Consider the following 20,081-nt stretch of genomic DNA (forward strand, 5'->3'; position numbering starts at 1 on the left):
ATCTGATGTAAGATCCAAGTAATTATAAATCTATTAAAGTAACCTGTATTTAACCAATTTACTTTTTACATGTGTCTGTATGCAGCACCGATTTGTTCTTAACTCGTTTTACATATATATCCTCGCACAATCTTTTTTTTTATGTAGTATGTTATTCACATTTAAACATACAAATTTTAATACAATAAACCAGTGCCAAGTACCAAACTTGTTCAACAATCATTTTCATCTACAGCAGGGATATTTATTTTTAATAATTGAGGGTGTGCATCAATTTATCTTCTATAGTCTTATCCCCTAAAGTCTTTTTTCTGACTATCCAAATTATTGGCCATGATCGTCCTTGCATTAAAAGAATGTTCCATTTGTTCTGCAACTTTTAGGGATATATTTTCTTATTGACAACAAGACAATTCTCTGGTTAGGGTCTGTCCGTCAATACATCCGGATTAATGTTACTCTATATGTTGGAAATGTTTATTGGTTTTGTTTTATATTTGGCACAATTTCGAAAGCAATGGTTCTCTATAACTATCTTACTATATTTCTAAATGAACCAGTAATTAAAAAAAGTTAGTTTCTTAAAAACATAAACACTTAATAGACTTAACTATTTTACTTAGTAAATTTCTAAATGAACCAATAATTTAAAAAAAATTTGTTTCTTAAAAACAAAAATCATCTAAACACTTAATAGACAAAATTTAAAAACCTTTACTGTCCTTTATGAGATTCATATTGTCATCCCTGTATATTAGACTGGCCCAAAAAAACATGAATTTTTAAATCTTTACCATATCAATTTGCGGATACCTTGAAGTTGTTACCGGCTCAAATGTAGACCTTTTAGTGAAAACTAGACCTCTCTACAATGAAAATTGATCTCAAAATTTCAATCTTAAGCTTTTTATCAAAAACTTCATATTTTCATGATTTTAACAAGAAATAATTAAAGAACTGCCAACCTAAAATAATGTAACAAGAGTTCAAATATAAAACAATCATAAAAAGTAGGCAGAACCGCCATTCCTGCCGAATAATTCCGAAAAACGTCTAAAAACATTGTTTTATTTAACCCATTAGTGCCGAGCGCCACTTTTATGGGCCGATCGAGCTGTAAGTTTCAGGGAAGCTTTATAATGGTCAAAACGGAATTCGTATTTTTTTGTTTTGCTCTAGTGGCGTGCACAGGAAAGTTGCAAAAAAACCCGGTTCGGCTTGGCCATAAATACCAACCAGGCATTAACACCCGTTTTTGGTGCTTTCCCCCAGTTTTAAAACCCGGTTGACCTGTATAAACCCGGTTATTTTGACCAAAAATCGAAAAATGTAATTTTTGAACGCCAAAAGTGAGATGAACACTTTTTAGAACTTTGATACGATCCGTAATTGAAAACTACACAACCTCATGTAATCTAAAGAGCTACAAGTATAATACGAAGCGATTTATTTCAAATTTCGTGTTTAGCCGGCGATTTCGGGTAAAAAAACCCTGTTTTGTTGTTGTTGTCAAAAAAGATCTATTAGTGAAACCGGGTAATAAAAATTTCAGACTCAAAATGGAAATGCCGAACCGGGCCTATATAGGGCGTAAAAAAACGATAAAAAAATCATATAAAAAATAATAATTTAAATAAAACGAATTCACAAATAGATGTACTTGTCAATAAACATTAGATTTCACGAAAAAAATCAGCGACTTTACTATAAAAACAAAAAAGTTAGATGGGGTATTTTGAATTGTCATGATTTTCAAACTTTGTTGATCTATACCAGCAAACGGAAGTAAGCTAAACTGCCAGCTCCAGGGGGAAATGAAAGCCAGGGTAGTAGAGGGGGGATTCATACTGAGAATGATGCAATTATGAAGCCGGAAACCGGCTGTTTTATCCATTTTCTGGCACCGGGTTTTAAAACCCGGTTCGGCACTAATGGGTTAAATTAATAATTTGTGTAAGAAATTGAACTAAAACAGTAGCTATTAGTCTTATGAGAAGAGAAATGATGAAAAACTCTAAAAAATATACATTTTAAAGACATAAAATAGTAAAAAGTGTTTTTAATAAATTTCATGGCTCAACAGACATTGTCGCCAATAAAGAGACAATTTACTTAAATAAAAAATTAAATGAAGGTAAAAAATATGTAATATACTTATTCTCATATTCAACTTTTAAAAAAAGCATACTAATAAAAAAATTAATATTGCAAAAAATAATTTGATTGTTTTTTATTAAACCTGTCTTAACCTCTTTTCGAGGAAGCTTTGTGTTTATCAAGTTCGAAATTAATTCCTTATCATTATCCTAGAATTAAGCGCAAATGTCGTCTTTTTTGACTTTCCCTTCATAAAGTGACGCGGCATGGATTGTTTATATATTTTGATGCGCACGTTCGTTACTTTTGAATGAGATATGAGTGTGTGAAGATTTCGGAGAACAAAATTGGGCCTATCATTGGTCTCATAGTGCGTGAACGACCCTAGTATACCAGGGATTTGAAACCATAAGAACTTCAGGTAGAATTTGTTAATTTTATTAAGAAGAATGGTGTATAGGACGATTATATGTAGTTTTAAAAAAGGCTTTAGCCAGCTAAACATGAAACTTAATAATGATTAATATATGTTTTAGTATTTTTTTATGTGCCTTTATTTTTGCATTTAACAATGATTTATTAAACCAAATAATTTTCCTTTAAAGCCAAAGTTTCCAAAGATTCTTAACTGTAGAGAAAAATGATTTTTAAAAAGCAATTAAGATTACGTGGTTATAAATAACTGGAATTATGAACTAATTGATTTTGTAATTTCAGGACTTTGAAATAATTTCATCAATAAATCTATAATCAAACCTGCTGTTGAAACTTGATGGTTCCTGGTATTGGGGGTTTGTATGTTCGCCAACAGATCTCGAGAACTTCCCGCTAATTCGGAAGTCATACTCAACCAAAGTGTCATGGTTGAGACAATTTCAAAGTATCTGATGAATAGGCGTTAGCATTCATCAAGAGATCAATAGCATCCAGTGATTTTTGATGCAATAAACTGTGACAATTTTTTCTGTGAAATAAGTACCTAGTGAATCAATATGCCACTAACCAAAAAGCAGAAAATTGAGCGAGCTATCGCTATTGGCAGTGAAAGGCTAGAGGTGTTTGACGAACAGTTAAAAGTGTTTTATGACAATCTAAAAGCCTGCCAAAGTTTTAGTTCATGTGAAAATGTGAATGTAAAATCAATTCGTGACATTTTTAGTGAGGTCAAGGACCAATCTGACCTAATAAAAAGTCTAAAACCTGCCGTGGAGACTAGTGAGCTGCGCGAGTTCAAGCGTGATTTGGATGAAGCTAGTGAGCAGAAAACCGTTGCAGATAAAGTCTATGCGTCGTTGGAGCAGTGTACAAAAATTCTGTACTGGCTTGACAATGATTCAGACGACGCGAGGTCAAGCACTGTCGCCAGGAACCTCGACGTCATTGAGAAGGTGAAGATGGACATGGGAGTGCTTAAAATTTCCGTGGAGTTGCGCCAAGAAGTACGTGATATGTACCGAAGGCTTAGAGAGATGGAACGTCGTTCATCTAACTTGGATGAGAGTGGGACACCTGCCATGCTCTCCAGAAGTATGTCTGCCGTGGATATTCGGAGTTCCAACCCGCAGTATGGGCGCTGGGACAACAGTTTGCTGCCGTCCTTCGACGGTACTGACACGGATTACCCAAACTTTAAACAGGTCTTTAAGGATCTATGCTCTGGTTACGGATTTGCTGACCAGAGGTTAAGTCTGATGTTGTGTATGGAGAAGGTGATAACCAACCCGGAACTACGCAAGCAAGTGTCAGCGATTAGAGATCATAATGAACAATGGTCGTTTCTCGATCAGATGTTTTTATCAAACACTCGCCGGTTCATGAGGATTTTAACTAAGCTGAACAAGATGAAACCTGTAGATAAACCTGTGGACGTGGTTAGTGCAATTGCTACCTTCAAGAGCATGATGCAGGAAGTAGAAGCCATCGTTGGTTCTGCAGCTAAGGATTACAACCACCTAACTCTTATTCATATTTTTAAAGACAAGTGCCCTGAAAATTTGAGAGAGAAAATTATGATGGAGCTAGGTAGCATGAACCAACCAAACATCCAGAAGATTGTAGAACTGCTGGAGAGGACCAGGGGAGCAATGTTGGCCGGTGATATGTCCTATGACACTAGCGCCGGCAAGAGAAATCGTGACAGAGCTGCCGCCGCGCAAGTATCTGGCCGCAGCGACAATAAGAATGGAAAGGCTGGAAAGGACAAGGCTTCCAAGTGGAACAGTGCATGTCCTGTGGAGAGCTGCAAGGAGAAACACCCGATTTTCCGTTGCCTCACGTTTAAGAAGATGGATGTGGTTGACCGAAAGAAAGTTGTCCAGCAGAAGAAGTTATGTGAACTCTGCCTGTGTGACGGCCATGCTGCTGACAAGTGTAATAAATCGGATAAGCTTGGTGTTTGTGGCACCAATAATTGCGACAGATATCATTCTAGGTTGCTCCATGAGGCTAGTGCTGGTGTGAATACAGTCTACAAGTCAAGTTCTGCACCCAGCCCCTGTACCTTCTTACTTCAGTTAGTTCCTGTTGTAGCACCTGGCGGCGGCACCTGCCACGCCACTGTCATGTTTGACTCTGGTGCAAATTTGCCACTTGTGTCTGAGAAGTTATCCAACAAGTTGAAGCTGAAATCTACCGGCAGATATACAACTATTTCTGTAGCTGACGGCAGTGAGTCCTCCTGCCGCAATGTTGTGTTTTATCTGAAGGATAGGGACGGTAATTTGAGGGAGTTTGAGGCAGCTGTCATGCCTACCCTCGGCGGGGCCAACGAGATGCGCTCGGTCCACCCCGAAACTGCCGCCGAGATATTTAAAATGCCGCCAGAAAGATTTACATATATTAGTGGAGGCTTAGATTTCATCATTGGAAATACACATCCTGACGTGTTTCCATCAACCTACCAGAAAGTGGGCCAGTCTATGTTGTGGCGAACCATTTTTGGTAGTGGTTTTATCTGTACGAGTGCTGACGGTGGAGCTGGAGATCAAAAGTCGGCATATAAGGCTGTCAGTGTCAGTGGAGGCACCTTGCCAGACTTTCTGACGTCTGAATCGTTTGGCGTACAGCCGCAGGCACTTTGTCCAGGATGTACTGCCTGTCAAGAGTGCAAGGCTATGGCCGACGGCACTACCTGGGATCAGCGTGAGAGGCAGAGGATAATTGAGGCAGGTTTAACACTAGACTTGCAGTCCAACAAGTGGACAGGTCAATATGCTTATATTGAAGATCCTCACACTTTACCCTACAATGAGAGTTTAGCCCGCAAAATTGCTGAAAAGGATCGTGCCAAGATGGTCAAGGAAGGTACCTATGGAATGTATGTGGAGGTATTCAACGACGCCATATCCAGAGGCGTGTTTAAAAAAGCCACGCCTGAAGAATTGCAGTATGAAGGGCCTAAGTCTTGTTCATCAATAGTGGTTGCTTTCAAGGAGGATTCAAGTTCCACACCCATGAGATTGTGTGCAAATAGTTCTCTGACGTTCAAAGGTACCAGTTTTAATAACATAATGCTGGGAGGTCCGCCGCCAATGCAGAAGATTTTTTATCATTTGTTGCTTTTCCGCGGTTACAAGGTTGGTTTAACCGCGGATATTTCCAAGTTTTATAACTCCATCCTGGCCACAGAGTTCGACAGCCAGATGAAGAGAGTTTTATTTTCCCCGACGCCAGACGGTCCACTTGAAATTTACCTGACTAAAGTTGTGAATTTTGGCGAGTTGGCTGCGGGAAATTTGGCAGTTACAGCCCTGAAGTTGACGTCCCGCCTGTTCGGCGGAAAGAGTGAAGCAGAGGTCAAGGAGATGTATGGAGAGGGGCAGATAAACGGTAGTGAAATTGTTGCTAAACCTGAATTATGGAAGGAGCCACAAATACCTACCTACCCTGATGAGGATTTCAAGTTACCTCAGATTCCAGTTGCAGTCAAGCTTGAGAAGCACAGCTTCATAGATGACGTTATTTCGGGAGCAGGATCGGTGCCAGAAGCCAAGGAGATGATGAAAGAAGCCGACAGAATTATCGGCAAAGGTAGTTTTTCCTTCAAACAAGTCATTTATTCTGGAGATGATTGCCAGCCAACCAAGGTGCTTGGGCTGATATGGAAGCCAGCCACCGATGTGTTATCCATCGCCACAAGAGTCAACCAAGATGGTAAAGTCAAGGGAAAGAAGGTGAAAGAGGATGCTGATTTGTACAACCTCCAGGACGCCTTGGACGAGAATCTGACAAAGAAGATGGTCCACAGGTTCGCCGCCCAGACCTTCGACCCGATCGGGCTTTGCAGCCCTATTCTGTTGAGAATTAAACTTGTCCTGCGGAAAACATGTTTGCTGAATTTGGGCTGGCAAGATTTCATTCCAAAAAGTCTACGGGATGAACTTGTTAAGTCGCTGGAGGACAGAGCTGAGGTCGCTAAATTGGAGTTTGACCGTTGTGTGGTCCCGGAGGAACCAACTGGCCTTCCATCCTTGATGATGTTTTCGGATGGGTCATCAGAGGCTTATGCATGTATGGCATATTTGAGGTGGCCAACTAGACAAGGATTTGAAACGTTTCTGCTAGCCACCAAGTCAAGAGTTGCGCCGGTCAAGTGTGAATCAATTCCACGCCTTGAATTGATGGGTTGCCAGATGTCCACAAGGTTGTCAAAGTCCATCAGAGATGCCCTGCCCTTTGATGTTATCAGAGTGATGTACTTTACTGATTCATCGTGTGTTTTATCACAAATAGTTTCCAACAGTGCTATGTTGAACACATTTAATTCTCATCGCATTGGAGAAATTCAATCTGCAACCAACAAGGATGACTGGAGGTGGGTCCCGGGGACACACAATGTTGCAGATTTGGGCACCAGAAGCACCTGCAAGGTATCAGATTTGGGACCAGGTTCCAGGTACAGATTGGGCCCAGAATGGTTGCGCCAGGATGAAAGTGCGTGGCCGGTGAAAACTGCCGAACAAGTCAAGCAGGATTTACCACCAGAGGAGTTGAATACCAAAATGGTTAAGTTATGTTCAATGAAAGTTGCCGGAGAAGCCGCTGAAGATGTCTTTAGGTTTAAGCACAGGAGATCATTTGGACAGGCCAAACGTATTATGGCAGCTGTCCTGCAAGTAGCGAACACCTGGTTGAAGAAGCTAAAGAGCAGACAAGAAGGTAAGACTACAGCCGCTGGTAGTCATGTAGCAGCCGCAGATTCTGTGTACAAGCCGTCTTTGTACAATTTTATGGCGGCGGCGGAACTTTTCATTGTGTCATGTAGCCAACAGGATGAGTGGATAAATGACGCTAAAGGCAATTATGCGTCATTGAATCCATTAGTGCATGAAGTATCATTGACCTGGCCTGTCGTTGGTCCCGGAGGAAATTATGTGACCAGGGAGATGAGAATTCTTAAAATGGTTGGTCGTGGAGAGCCCGTCATTGACGCCATTACTGGTGGCCGTAAAATGATATTTGAAGACATGCCAGGTTTAATAATTTTGGAGCCTGGTAATTGGTTAGCTGCTGTGTTTATGAGAGAAGCGCATGTTGAGCTTCACTCTGGTGTCCGTGGAACTTTAGCTGAGAGCCGCCGTTGGTGCTGGATTGTGAAGGCAAGGAGGTTGTCCATCATGGAAGTGAAGAAGTGTTGGCCCTGCAGTGTTGAGAGGGCCAAGGAATGTCGTACTACCATGAAGGATGTGTTACCTGACAAGTTGGTCCCGAGCAGGCCTTTTGAAGCTGTGCAAGTCGACCTGATGGGTCCGCTGGTTACGAGGAAAGCTGCCGCCAAAACGAGGAGTCAGACAGCAACGAAGAAGGTGTGGGTGTTCGTGGTGGTCTGCAGGTTCTCAGGGGCGTTATGGTTAGATGCCTTGGAAAAGTATGATACCAGCAGTATCCTGTTGTCCCTGCGCAAGTTGGAGGCTGTTCATTGTCTGCCGAAGGTCATAGTAAGCGACATGGGCACACAATTATCCGGTGCTCGCAAGGTTTTAGAGCAGAAGTTGGGCAGCCAGGTAGAGTTTTCTTGGTCTCAGATCCCGGCCCGAGCCCACCATTTTATTGGGCAAGCTGAGAAAATGGTGGGATTAACCAAGAGATTGCTGTCCAAGAAGTTGGTGAATAGTTCTGTTAATTTCAACGAGCTCCTGGTGCTGTTGGCAGAGGTTAGCAAGTTGATGAATAGCAGACCATTGACGATAGAAGCTGCGAACGACGTGGAGAATTGGCGGCTGATTACCCCTGGCCAGCTGCTGGGAAATGTTGACCGCCAGCCGTTGTGCAATGTGGCGATGAAACCGGAGGACCAAATTTCCTCCAGGTTGAAGTTGTTAGAAGATTTGTCTGCCCAGTTTTGGACTGCCTACCGCCAGGAGATCCTACCGAAGATATTACGGATGTCCAAGTGGAAGGATGAGATGGCGGAGCCACTAGCCGACGGAGATATAGTTCTGGTTACGAGTACCAATCCGCTGATGAGATGTTTGCGGATGGGCCGAGTGACGAGGATTGAGGATGGGAGAAAGACTGCAAGAGTCTTGTTCAGGCTGTCAGATAAATCTCCCCTGGAAGAACATGCTGTATCAGTCAGGCAGTTGTTAAAAATTATGATTAATAATTGATTCTTATTTTATGGAAATTGAGATTTTTTTTAGTAAAAAGCCACATTTTCATATGCCTATTTTATGCCTAAAATAAGAATCAAATGAAATGCGATTAATTTTTATTCTATTTCATATGCTCAAATTTAATTTTATTGAGTTTAATTTCTTTTCAAAAGTACAATTCATTATAAAACTTACCTGAAAAGTTTACCAAAAAGAATAAATGTGTCGAGGTTGCGTGATTCGATATTTATTCTAAGAAAAAAAAATCAAGTATTTTTTTTAGCAGATTTTTTTTTAAAAATTATATATGAATTTCAATCAAGTAAAACATTTTATTCAGATCAAGGAATGATTGAAAATTCATATTTAAAGTCTCATATTTTTTTTACAAAGAAAAATTGGTATTTTTTTTCATAATTCCGATGAAAATTCTAACGAAGATATTATTATTTTGCTATTCTTTAAGTATTAAAAAGTTTTATTGTTGATTAAGATAGTACAGTTCTTATTCATTAAGTTTGAAAAACTTCTGCCCAAGGATTTTGAAATATTTTTTCTTACTACTCTTTTTGATGCTTAACAAATTTAATTTTAAGTACCTATAAATCTTAATTTTCTTGTCTAAGATTTATTTCGTTTTATTTTACCATTATTGTTTACATTTCAACCTGATTTCGTAGGTACTTATTGATTTATTAATAATGATTTATTACCTATTGATTATGAAATGATTATTATTTAGTATAAGTTGTTATATTTACAACATCATGATTAATAGGATTATCCATTTTAGGATTTGAGTATGTGATCTTGTGAGTGTCATGTGCATGGAATATTGTATGGTACAAACCAATCCCCATCCTTCTATCCTAAAATGTGAGGTATTATGAGTCCTAGTGAGGAGTATAATATTGTGTATGCATTTCACGGGGTTTCATTTAGTTAGGAGCAAAATTGTCACGTTTTCGGGATGTGGCCATTCTCATGTGATTATGGTGAGTTGAGTTTAGTGAGAAATGTTGCTAGTGCTCAGCGCAAAAAAACCTTGAATCTCGTTAAGGAAGTTAATTTGACTTTCAAACGGGGGGTGTGTCTTAACCTCTTTTCGAGGAAGCTTTGTGTTTATCAAGTTCGAAATTAATTCCTTATCATTATCCTAGAATTAAGCGCAAATGTCGTCTTTTTTGACTTTCCCTTCATAAAGTGACGCGGCATGGATTGTTTATATATTTTGATGCGCACGTTCGTTACTTTTGAATGAGATATGAGTGTGTGAAGATTTCGGAGAACAAAATTGGGCCTATCATTGGTCTCATAGTGCGTGAACGACCCTAGTATACCAGGGATTTGAAACCATAAGAACTTCAGGTAGAATTTGTTAATTTTATTAAGAAGAATGGTGTATAGGACGATTATATGTAGTTTTAAAAAAGGCTTTAGCCAGCTAAACATGAAACTTAATAATGATTAATATATGTTTTAGTATTTTTTTATGTGCCTTTATTTTTGCATTTAAAGGGCGAATATAGGTTTGATATAATATAAGCTTATTTCAAAGGTGCCATTATATAGATTATAAATAACTTAAGGATATTGACATATCTAATTGTATAAGTCTGTTTATAGCTTAAAACCTTTCTAACTCAAGATAATATTATGTAATAAGTGTGGTTCCCTAAGAACTTAATTACCCTAGCATCACACAAGGCTTTGTAGCAAGGTTGAATTAAGAAGCTTTCGTTAAAGGATAGTCGTAATAACGTGGAAACCAATTAATCAGGGGTAAATATACCCATCTTCTACCTTAATACAAATTATATAAAGTAAAATATTTAAAAGTTTAAAAAACCATCAAATAATTTAAAAAGTAAAAAAAAAATAATTGATAAAATTTTCTTGGAGGAAGAATGATTTCAAATCCCTGTTTTTTTAAGGTTCGTGTGTGTGTGTGTTAAAATTGCGTACATTAGGGTTTTTATATTTTCCAGAATTAACCAATGATCTTTGTACAGAAAATAAACTTTAAGACGTATTATCTACCCTCGTCAAAACTATTGGTGCACTTCTACGCAAATTATTTCTACGCTTTTTAAAAATTGAATTAAAGAGTATATAATCTAAATTAATAAACATTTAAATTATCATTTAAGATGCGTGCCATTGTAATAGTCAATCAAACTTAAGCAAAATAGTCAAAAAAAAGTCTTGTAAAGGGCTAAAATAAACCGTTTGTCGTCAATCTCATTTATCATATGTTCAATTGAAACAGAAAATTGCAAAATCTACTTAAGGATTTTTTTGAATTTTTAAATTTGGCATAGATATTCTAAAAGTATGAAATGGCACCTTTCATATAAGCTCATATCATATGGAACCTATATTCGCCCTTTAACAATGATTTATTAAACCAAATAATTTTCCTTTAAAGCCAAAGTTTCCAAAGATTCTTAACTGTAGAGAAAAATGATTTTTAAAAAGCAATTAAGATTACGTGGTTATAAATAACTGGAATTATGAACTAATTGATTTTGTAATTTCAGGACTTTGAAATAATTTCATCAATAAATCTATAATCAAACCTGCTGTTGAAACTTGATGGTTCCTGGTATTGGGGGTTTGTATGTTCGCCAACAGATCTCGAGAACTTCCCGCTAATTTGGAAGTCATACTCAACCAAAGTGTCATGGTTGAGACAAAACCAGGAATAAAGAGTAAAGCTTATCTTTAATTATTTTTCTTCAATAATTTTGCAGTATGAATTAGCTTTCCCAAATTATTGTAATTGTACATAAATAAATTTTTATACTTCCTTTCTTCATATTTTTATTCCTGGTGATTTTAATATTTTATTTCAATGTTTGTAAACAAACAGACAGAAAATTTGATGTTATGCTTTATATCTGGTGTAAGTCTTTCATAATTTGGGGAATTAAAGGTGAAAATAAATATGCATTTGACGAGATAGCAATAGATTTTTTCTTAAAATCAATTAAAGGGCTAAAATCTACAAACAATACATAACCTATTTTTACATAACGCACATTGAAAAGCGATTTAGACCTTCATTTGGGCCACACTATTGTATATAATAGAGAAAAGATTTGAATGGTTTGATTGGATTGCGGACAGGGATATGAAGGGATAAGACAATAGACGATATATTGATTTAAATCTGCAATAAAGAAAGTATTCCTTTGCAAATTAAAATTATATGATGGATCAAACTAGATGAACCTAAGCGATAGAAATAGATCTTTTGAAATATTTTCTGACTCTGATATTAAAAGTACGTAATAGCTGCAAAGCATTTCACAAAAATATATCAACCCACCACTGTGGCGTAACTCGTTGCGCATCCGCTCAAGTTTTTAGAAGGTACCAAAGAGAATGTGTGTATCAAAATAACCTTCATGATTTACACTCCAATGTCGCCTCCCTCCCTGGAGTTAGGGAGAATATTGCTGTTTTACGACACTGCAAGTACACTTATCTTGAATTATATCCTGATATATAAACTAGGGGATTTGGATATATATACATATAGGTTGGGAGGAAGAGGGTTGGTGCCCCCTCCCCCCGTGCTTTTTTATAGCCAGGAAGGTAGTTAAAGAAGGGAAACTATTGTAAGGGTAAAAGAAAATGGAATTGCAGTATATAAGAGGTGAACTATGGGCTGCGGGGTATAATTCGTCTCTATACTTAAATGATAATGTTACTTTTATGTGGTTCAGACCAATTTTTCCAACGTAGGGAAACATTTGAAATTATTCCTCTCATAGTTTAGTTGATCACAACCACCCCTCCCCCCTCCCCAATTTTTTTTTGAGAAACCGACTCAGAAAAGTACTTAAAATTATTGGTTGACAAATTTTATTACCAATGTTTAAATCTAAAAATCTGTTTTTATTAAAAGGTTTTAAGCCAACTAATTAGAGATCCTGTTTTTAAACAGTTTAATTTACAGTCAAATGTCTTCCTCCCTGACAAAATACAAATTTACAAAATAGAAGCACCAAAAATCCTTTTTAAAATCTTAAAACAGGTGTGTGGGTTGAGGAGGGGTTTCTCCATGACATACAGAGGACGATGGCTAAAGAGTTCAGAGTAGAAAATAAGGTTTTAATCCAATATTATTATTTTGGGATATTCAGTTTTTTTTTAATTCATTTACTTTTTATAATCAATTGTTAATAAGAATTAAACGCTGTGATGCTATTTCGGAATACTTATTTTGATTTTCCCATCTTTAATTTTATTAACAGCTACACCCCTAGCATCTAGGGGCTCTGTATTTGGAGGGACTAGAAAAGTTGCTTAAAACCGTCCTAAGATTTAAAACTGAAAATAAAATAGCCTTAATCCATCACAGAATCTGTATAGTATCTTCTTAGAATATTTAGAGAAATATTATATACATTTTTTTGGTTTGTTTTATATTCTCTATAGTCTAAATGATTTTTGTTCCTGCTGTTCTTATGAATGATTGAGAGATCAGGCCTGAAGGCAAGCTTAGGGTTAATGGACGAATACAAAGATTAACATCATAATTGAGATAAGTCATGAAAACAATACAAAAAAAGAGAGAAACAATATTTACTTTTATTGTTAATGTAATATAGGATAATTTTTCCAATATATTCCTTAGTTTTTTTTCATGAGAAGCTTTTCTACGAATTTTTATGCTGTGTCCGTTTATCTATAATACAAAGTAGAACGATGTCTGTCCGTCTGTCTGTCCGTCTGTCCGTCTGTCCGTCTGAAGCTTAAGATCTCGGTAACCACTGAACCGATTGGATTCTACTCTTCAGGGTATATACCTATCGGTCCTGTGGTGGTTTTAAGCTATTTTCTTGGGGGGTGGGACACCCCCAACCCCCCCAAAAATGAAAATTTACCCCCCCCAAAAAAATACTCCTGGTGCTGCTGGTGCAGCTGGTGCAGCTGCTGGAGCTGGTGCAGCTGGTGCAGCTGGTGCTGCTGGTGCTGGTGCAGAAAATTATTTTTTTTCTTGGGGCAAAGCCCCTAGAGGCTAGGGGCGAAGCCGCTAGTCCTATAATATAAAGTAGTAAGCGTTTTTTGTCTGTCCCAAAGGATCTCGCTAACCGCTGAACCGATATTGTTCTCCTTTACAGTTAAGCTTCTTATAGGTCCTGGGAAGGTTTTAAACTATTTTCTTGGGGGGTGGGACACCTCCAATCCCCCAAAAAATTAAAAATACCCCCCCCCCCCAAAAAAAAAAAAAAAAATTTCTTCTTAAAACTAAAATTAAAATAGTGGGATCGACTACCCTAAAATACGAAAAATTGGTTTGATAAACCTCTTGGGGCAAAGCCCCTAGAGGGTAGGGGCGAAGTCGCTAGTAAGTAATAAACTAAGACGTGTTTCTGTAATTAAGACTGTATATATATTGAAAACACACCTTCTTAAAATATTCTGTAAATACTGTCACATATTGTTTATTTATACTTAGTCTGATTTGAAGAATCGCTTATATAATAATTAAATAATATTACTTAATCATTAAGATTTATGATCGCTAGTAAAATCTTGATTCACTTCTACAAGAGACAAAATGAATTGGAAATGATTGTTAAAATCTTTATGTCTTAGAATAGTGTATTTAAAAAAAAAGTTTGAAAACCCTACTAATTTTGAAACAATTTATATGAACCATATGGATTTAGATCCCAGGTGATGAACAAACAGAAGGACAGACATATTTATTACTAAATCACATTGTTCTTGGTTACCCACGGAGGAGCTTCGTTTGGTCCAGGGATTGTTTTAGGATATTTCATTTTTAGTAAGGTCTTAGGATGAGTTTAGGATATTATTCTGATTCTTCTCACCCCCCATTAAATACAGAGCCCCGAGATACTAGGTGCGAATCTACAGGTCTTTATATAAAACAAGAATGGTCTTACTTTTGCAATACAAATGTATGTGTTTCATTGTCTCTGTCTGTACCAAAAGATTTCTTTAACCGCTGGACCGATTAAAGTATCTTCTCATAAGATAAATCTTATATATGTATAGGGGAAGGGGGGAGGGTAGATTAACCCTCCCAAGAGATATAGAAAACATAATTTCACATAACACCTCCCCCCCCCCCCATTAAGCATATTTTAACTTTAATAAAAACTAATGTAGGGGTGATAGTTGAAATTAAATAAGTTGATGTCTCCCTTACTAACAAACAATCAATACATGTTATAAACACAATTACTCACCCAATTTTACAATCCACCAGAAATCAAATGGGAATTGTGCGACATAGAATAATTGTGTATAAAATCAGATACAGAGATGCGGGGGAACCATGGCAGGCGGGGAGGGATATTAATGATCTAAAATGTGTCTTGGAAAAGAGTAATGAAGTTGTAATGTAACACTTTTCACAATGAGTTCTCCTCAAGTTTTTGGATTTAATATAAGTCTTTTAAAAAATGTTACAACATAAAAAACATCAGTTTAAGAAGCAAAGCCTTTCATGCATTAACTTTGTCTGTCTGTCTGTTCGTAACGATCAGACAGAAATAGACAGATTACTCAGCTGCTTTTAAAGATAGATAAGGGATTTTTGTGATAGTTCCCCTTGCCAATGAGCATCAGGCATAGAAATTACCTTGGTATTTGGAAAATTATACACTTTTTTATTATTTTTTTTTGTAATTTATGAGCTTCTCTACTATTTGATGTTGTCTTCCTTTATTTTAATGTGCTCGTATTACGACTATTAATTAGATTAAATTTTTATATTGAACAGTTTTAATTTTTATACAATTTTGTGCCAATATCAAATGTTTGGTTTATAAAGGGAATTCGATCATTGGTAGGGAGCAACATTTAGTTTCCTATACGACCCTGTTAGAAAATTTTGTATTGGTTGCAGTTGCGGGTAGAAAGATTATAATAACAGGTGATTATCTAGAGAAGCCAGAGCATCATACGCTCCTAATGGGATGGGATTCCATACTCATTAGGTTAAGTAACATCCAACAGACAAGCAACCCTTTTATTTCGACGACCTTTTTCTGGAAGTCCAAACTGTACATTGTAATGAGTAGCGCCTGTTTATGAACCAAGACGCCCCCCCTACTCTCACTATTGGTGTCACGTGCCAGACATAGCAGCAGTAGGCACCAATTTCAAAATCTTTAGTATGACGCGGTGTGGACCAGACAACAAGCAGGCACATTCGACTACCGTCAATCTGAATAATCAGAATAATCTGAGTAATTATTTTTATAGCTAGAGCTAAAATGGCCCAATGAAAAGCGGCTTGAAACACTTTATTTACTAAGTATATTTGCGATTACTTTTATTTAATGAAATCTTCCAATTTTTAACATTTACAAAACAGCCTGCTTTTTTGCATCAAGATCCATGACAGATCTATATAGGAAATAAACGTCTATAAATGAGCTCGAGTCTTCCAATGGTAAAGTGTTTAAAACTCATAGTGCTCAAATAATCCTCATTAAACTCTCATTGACCAAAGCGATAAGACCTTTATCCTATTTGTTTATGGAATGAATTAAGTTTTTCACTTCATGTAGATATTTGAATTTCATTGAAGTATTTAATCCTTATTTCATAAATAAAAATATATGTTCATAATAGAGTAAATCTAAGAAAACTGTATTTTAAAAGAATTCGATTGTGGCGACACTTCCTTTGTGTTAAAATATTAAAACTAAAATTTTAATCATATTAACCCTTTGGTGATGGTAATGTGAAAAAAAATATAATTGAAAAAACCTTTTTAAAATCATTTAAATTAATAAATATTTACTTCTTTCTTTTAGATAGTAATGGCGGGGGAGGAAAATTGATTTATTGAGAAATAGATAAATAGATATATACTTATAGAAAACTAGCCAATAGCGATATAGTTATATTGAGCCAACTCTAGTTATTTATACCATATATCAGTTCATACCATAAAGATTAACAGGGTAAATAAGGGGGGGGGGGGTGGCTGAGTTAGTTTTGTGACAACATCAATCTTACCACTGAACTGAACAACAGATAAATTATGTTTCCTAATTTGACTGCAATCAAACATGGATTATCATTTTTCTTCATGTACCACATCCATGTCAAATTATAAGGGTTTCATTAGGTTTATCTCTTGAGAGTGGACTGGGGTAATAATGATTCATTTATGTGGTCAAGACATATGTATTTGTGTTTATTGAAATTTTGGTGGAATTTTTTCCGGTATATAGCTACGAATCCGAGCATATCCTCTGTATTAGAACCAATTTGAGCCAGACAGAAAACCTTCTATCTTATCGTATTATAGACATTTTTCTACGAATAAAAAACATAAACTGATATCCAGGGGGGGGCGTCCAAGCTTTTTATTTTGGGGTGGGTAAAAATTTTTGAAGGGGGGGGTAATTCGTTTTTGGGGGGGGGTAAAATGGCGCGCGAAGCGCGCCGAAAATTTTGTTTTTGTTTGGGGGGGGGGGTAAATACCCCCTCCTAAATGATTGGGGGTAAATTTTAAATGGGGGGGGGGTAATGGGGCGATTACCCCCCCCAAACGATTTTGGGGGTGCCCAAATTTTTTTTCATTTTACCCCCCCCATTTAAAATTTACCCCTACCCTGGGGGTGCCGTAGGCACCCCCAACCATTTAGGAGGGGGTATTTACCCCCCAAACAATTTTTGGGGGGTAAATACCCCCCCAAAATAAAAAATCTCTAATAAAAAAAATTTTGCGCGCTTCGCGCGCATTTTTAATACTATATATTTAATAAAATTTAAATTACCCCTCCCAAAAATTTTACCCCGGGGGTAAATTTTGGGGGGGGTAAACTAAATTTACCCCTGCCAACAGATTTCAGGGGGGGTAATTACCCCCCCCCCCCAAGCAAATTTTAACCCCGGGGTAAAAATTTTGGGAGGGGGTAAAAAAAATTTGCGGCGCGCTTCGCGCGCCATTTTACCCCCCCCCCAAAAAAAAGCTTGGACGCCACTGACTAATATCATCCTTATTTTTCGTGTAATCTGTGTATATAATAATAAACAAGGAAAACAACATTCATAAATAGCACAGCGCAAGAAAAATATAGAATGGACAAAGGCCAAAGTGAGTTATAGAGCAGATATTAAGGTCTCATGACAAATGAAATAAAGAGTGAGAATAAACAAAAACTCAAAGTAAATCACCAAAAATTTTAAAATAAGGTTAATTTATATTTAAGTATGGCCAGACAGATAAAAAGGTATATAGACTTGATGCGCATTTGTCATAGGAATCCTTAGCTGAACACCTTCAATAGCAGCCAAGAAAATCTTATTTCCCTCAGAGTGTTTCTAAATGACTAACTTATTAACATTCAAAGTTAATTATAGAGTAGAATCGCTACTAAAGAAAATTAAAATGTACTTATACAATGTAAATATGTACGAGAAAGGAAAATGAAAGAAAATAATTTCTACTCAAATGTTGATCCCCGATTAGAAAATTCATTACTATAAGACAAAATATTAGTAGGAATTATTATCAGCTAAGATTAAAGTGCAATTTCCAAAAGAAAGTTTTCGCTAACTGTCAGAAAAAAACAAAGAAAAAAAATTTCTTCAAGAGAACTATCCCTCAGTTATATGTAATATGAAGTGTCCGAGTATATTTCTAAATAAGAAACATTTATCTTGATATAATATACTTGTGAGTGCCAACACAGAGCTTTATCAGATCAGACATCAATTCAAAGCATAAAAAAGGAAACTCATGACTGAATATTATTTCGCTTTCAACAACATCCATTAATTTAAGTTACATCTATTGTATCTTTAAAGGTTTTTTTTACTGACAATTTGACGTTTAGTTTTTTTTGGCTGTGATCTAATTCACAATCAAATCATTTCTTAATTTTTGTATTTGTAGTCTTTTTGTATATGAAAATTTTTTCCCTTTTTTTTTGTCACATTTCTGCATCTATTATTATTTATGTTCTTGTTTTGTTGAAAAGCTTCGCTACTGTAGGAAATTATCATCCTTGCTAAATAGTATCTCATTACTGTAAAGAAAGGTGGTGCTAAAGCAATCAATCTCCATGCTTTTCGCCCAATAACAAGATATTTGTTCGGTCTACTGAACACCATATTGCTTTTTTTTTACATCCATCTTTGATAATCAATACATTTTGCCTACATGATTATTTATTACCTAATATTTGCATGCTTTTTTTATGTGTATATTTTTTACAACTACATTTTACTCTTTGTTTTTAATTTGCTTTATCGGACATACAATTTCATTTGAATTAATTGATCCGTTCCTTGTATTATTTTGATAATTGCATTTTTGACGACATCAAAATCGAATTATAAACAGTTTGACATCACCGTCGCGTTCGATAAACAAATGATTCCAAAAATACTAAATTATATTATTAATTCAAACAAGATTTTTTGATTATTTTTCAAAACATCTTGACAAACTGTTTTTTCTACTTACTTTGATTTCCTAAAAGTGTATATTCTCGTTTGGTGCATTGTCAACTCTGGAATTATAAGGAACAGGGTGTTCTAACCATTCAGTACTTATATTATGTAATGGAATTTTTAAACACAACAAAAAAAAATTCCTATTGTGGTTTTTTAATAGGAAAAATAGTTTACATGATTAAGTAATTTTAAAATTTTTTTTATAATTTTAAAAAATTACAGACAGCAGAACAAATATCGTATGATATTTATTTTTTTCTTTAATATTTTATTTAATTTGATATAAAACTATTTTCATTATTACAACTTAAAATTTATATGAACATTATTTCAAGGTATTTAAATGTCTGAAACACCCTGTATGTTTATACATCTCTAGAATGTAGTAACATAGAGGTCATCAGGGTTAATAAAGAATATTTAAGTGAACAGATAATCAATAAATTGGATAGAACAAACTAAAAGAAATCTTAATCTAGTAATGCATAATTTATACTGCATATTAATATATGTAAGTGTGTATATAACTACAATACATACACTAGTTAGGATACTAAAATCACTACGATGTTATATAGTAATAATCCACTGAAAGTTCTAAAAGCTTTTCTTCAGTAAGGGTCTTTTCATCCCAGTTTACTACAAACCACGTAAACGTGTTTGGAATACAAAATCGACTTTAAAAATTCAAAATCGGCTTTATTAAGGGGGGGGGGGTAGTTCTGGCACATTTGCGTAAGCCTGGTATATAGGCTTTATCTTTGAATTGAGAGGATATGTTATAAAAGATAAAATCATTCTTATATGATGAATTTTCCCAAGTTTTCAGATAGGCCTCCAGGTTCCAGAGCTCCAGGCCTCCAGGTGGTCTCTGTAAAGGTAACAATGAAAAAAAAACATTTTTTTAAAAGAGTTAGAGGTCAACTT

General features: G+C 36.0%; 2 protein-coding genes across 2 annotated transcripts in view; both read left to right on the plus strand.

Annotated features, from left to right (window-relative positions):
- The first annotated feature begins 3,834 nt into the window (after positions 1-3,834).
- LOC145316689 (uncharacterized) lies at positions 3,835-8,873 on the plus strand. Its single transcript, XM_080157385.1, has 2 exons — positions 3,835-3,965; positions 4,012-8,873. The coding sequence occupies exon 2, from the start codon at positions 4,107-4,109 to the stop codon at positions 8,703-8,705; it is 4,599 nt and encodes a 1,532-aa protein (XP_080013511.1). The 5' UTR covers positions 3,835-3,965; positions 4,012-4,106; the 3' UTR covers positions 8,706-8,873.
- A 5,368-nt stretch (positions 8,874-14,241) lies between these two features.
- LOC145316710 (4-hydroxy-2-oxoglutarate aldolase, mitochondrial-like) overlaps positions 14,242-20,081 on the plus strand; it is a 97,930-nt gene continuing 92,090 nt past the window's right edge. The window contains exon 1 of the mRNA XM_080157416.1: positions 14,242-14,255. The gene's annotated coding sequence lies outside the window, so the exon portion shown is untranslated. The remainder of the gene's footprint in view (positions 14,256-20,081) is intronic.

This window comes from Acartia tonsa, chromosome 4 (assembly GCF_053477335.1).
Source record: "Acartia tonsa isolate MP-2025a chromosome 4, ASM5347733v1, whole genome shotgun sequence".
NCBI lineage: Eukaryota > Metazoa > Arthropoda > Copepoda > Calanoida > Acartiidae > Acartia > Acartia tonsa.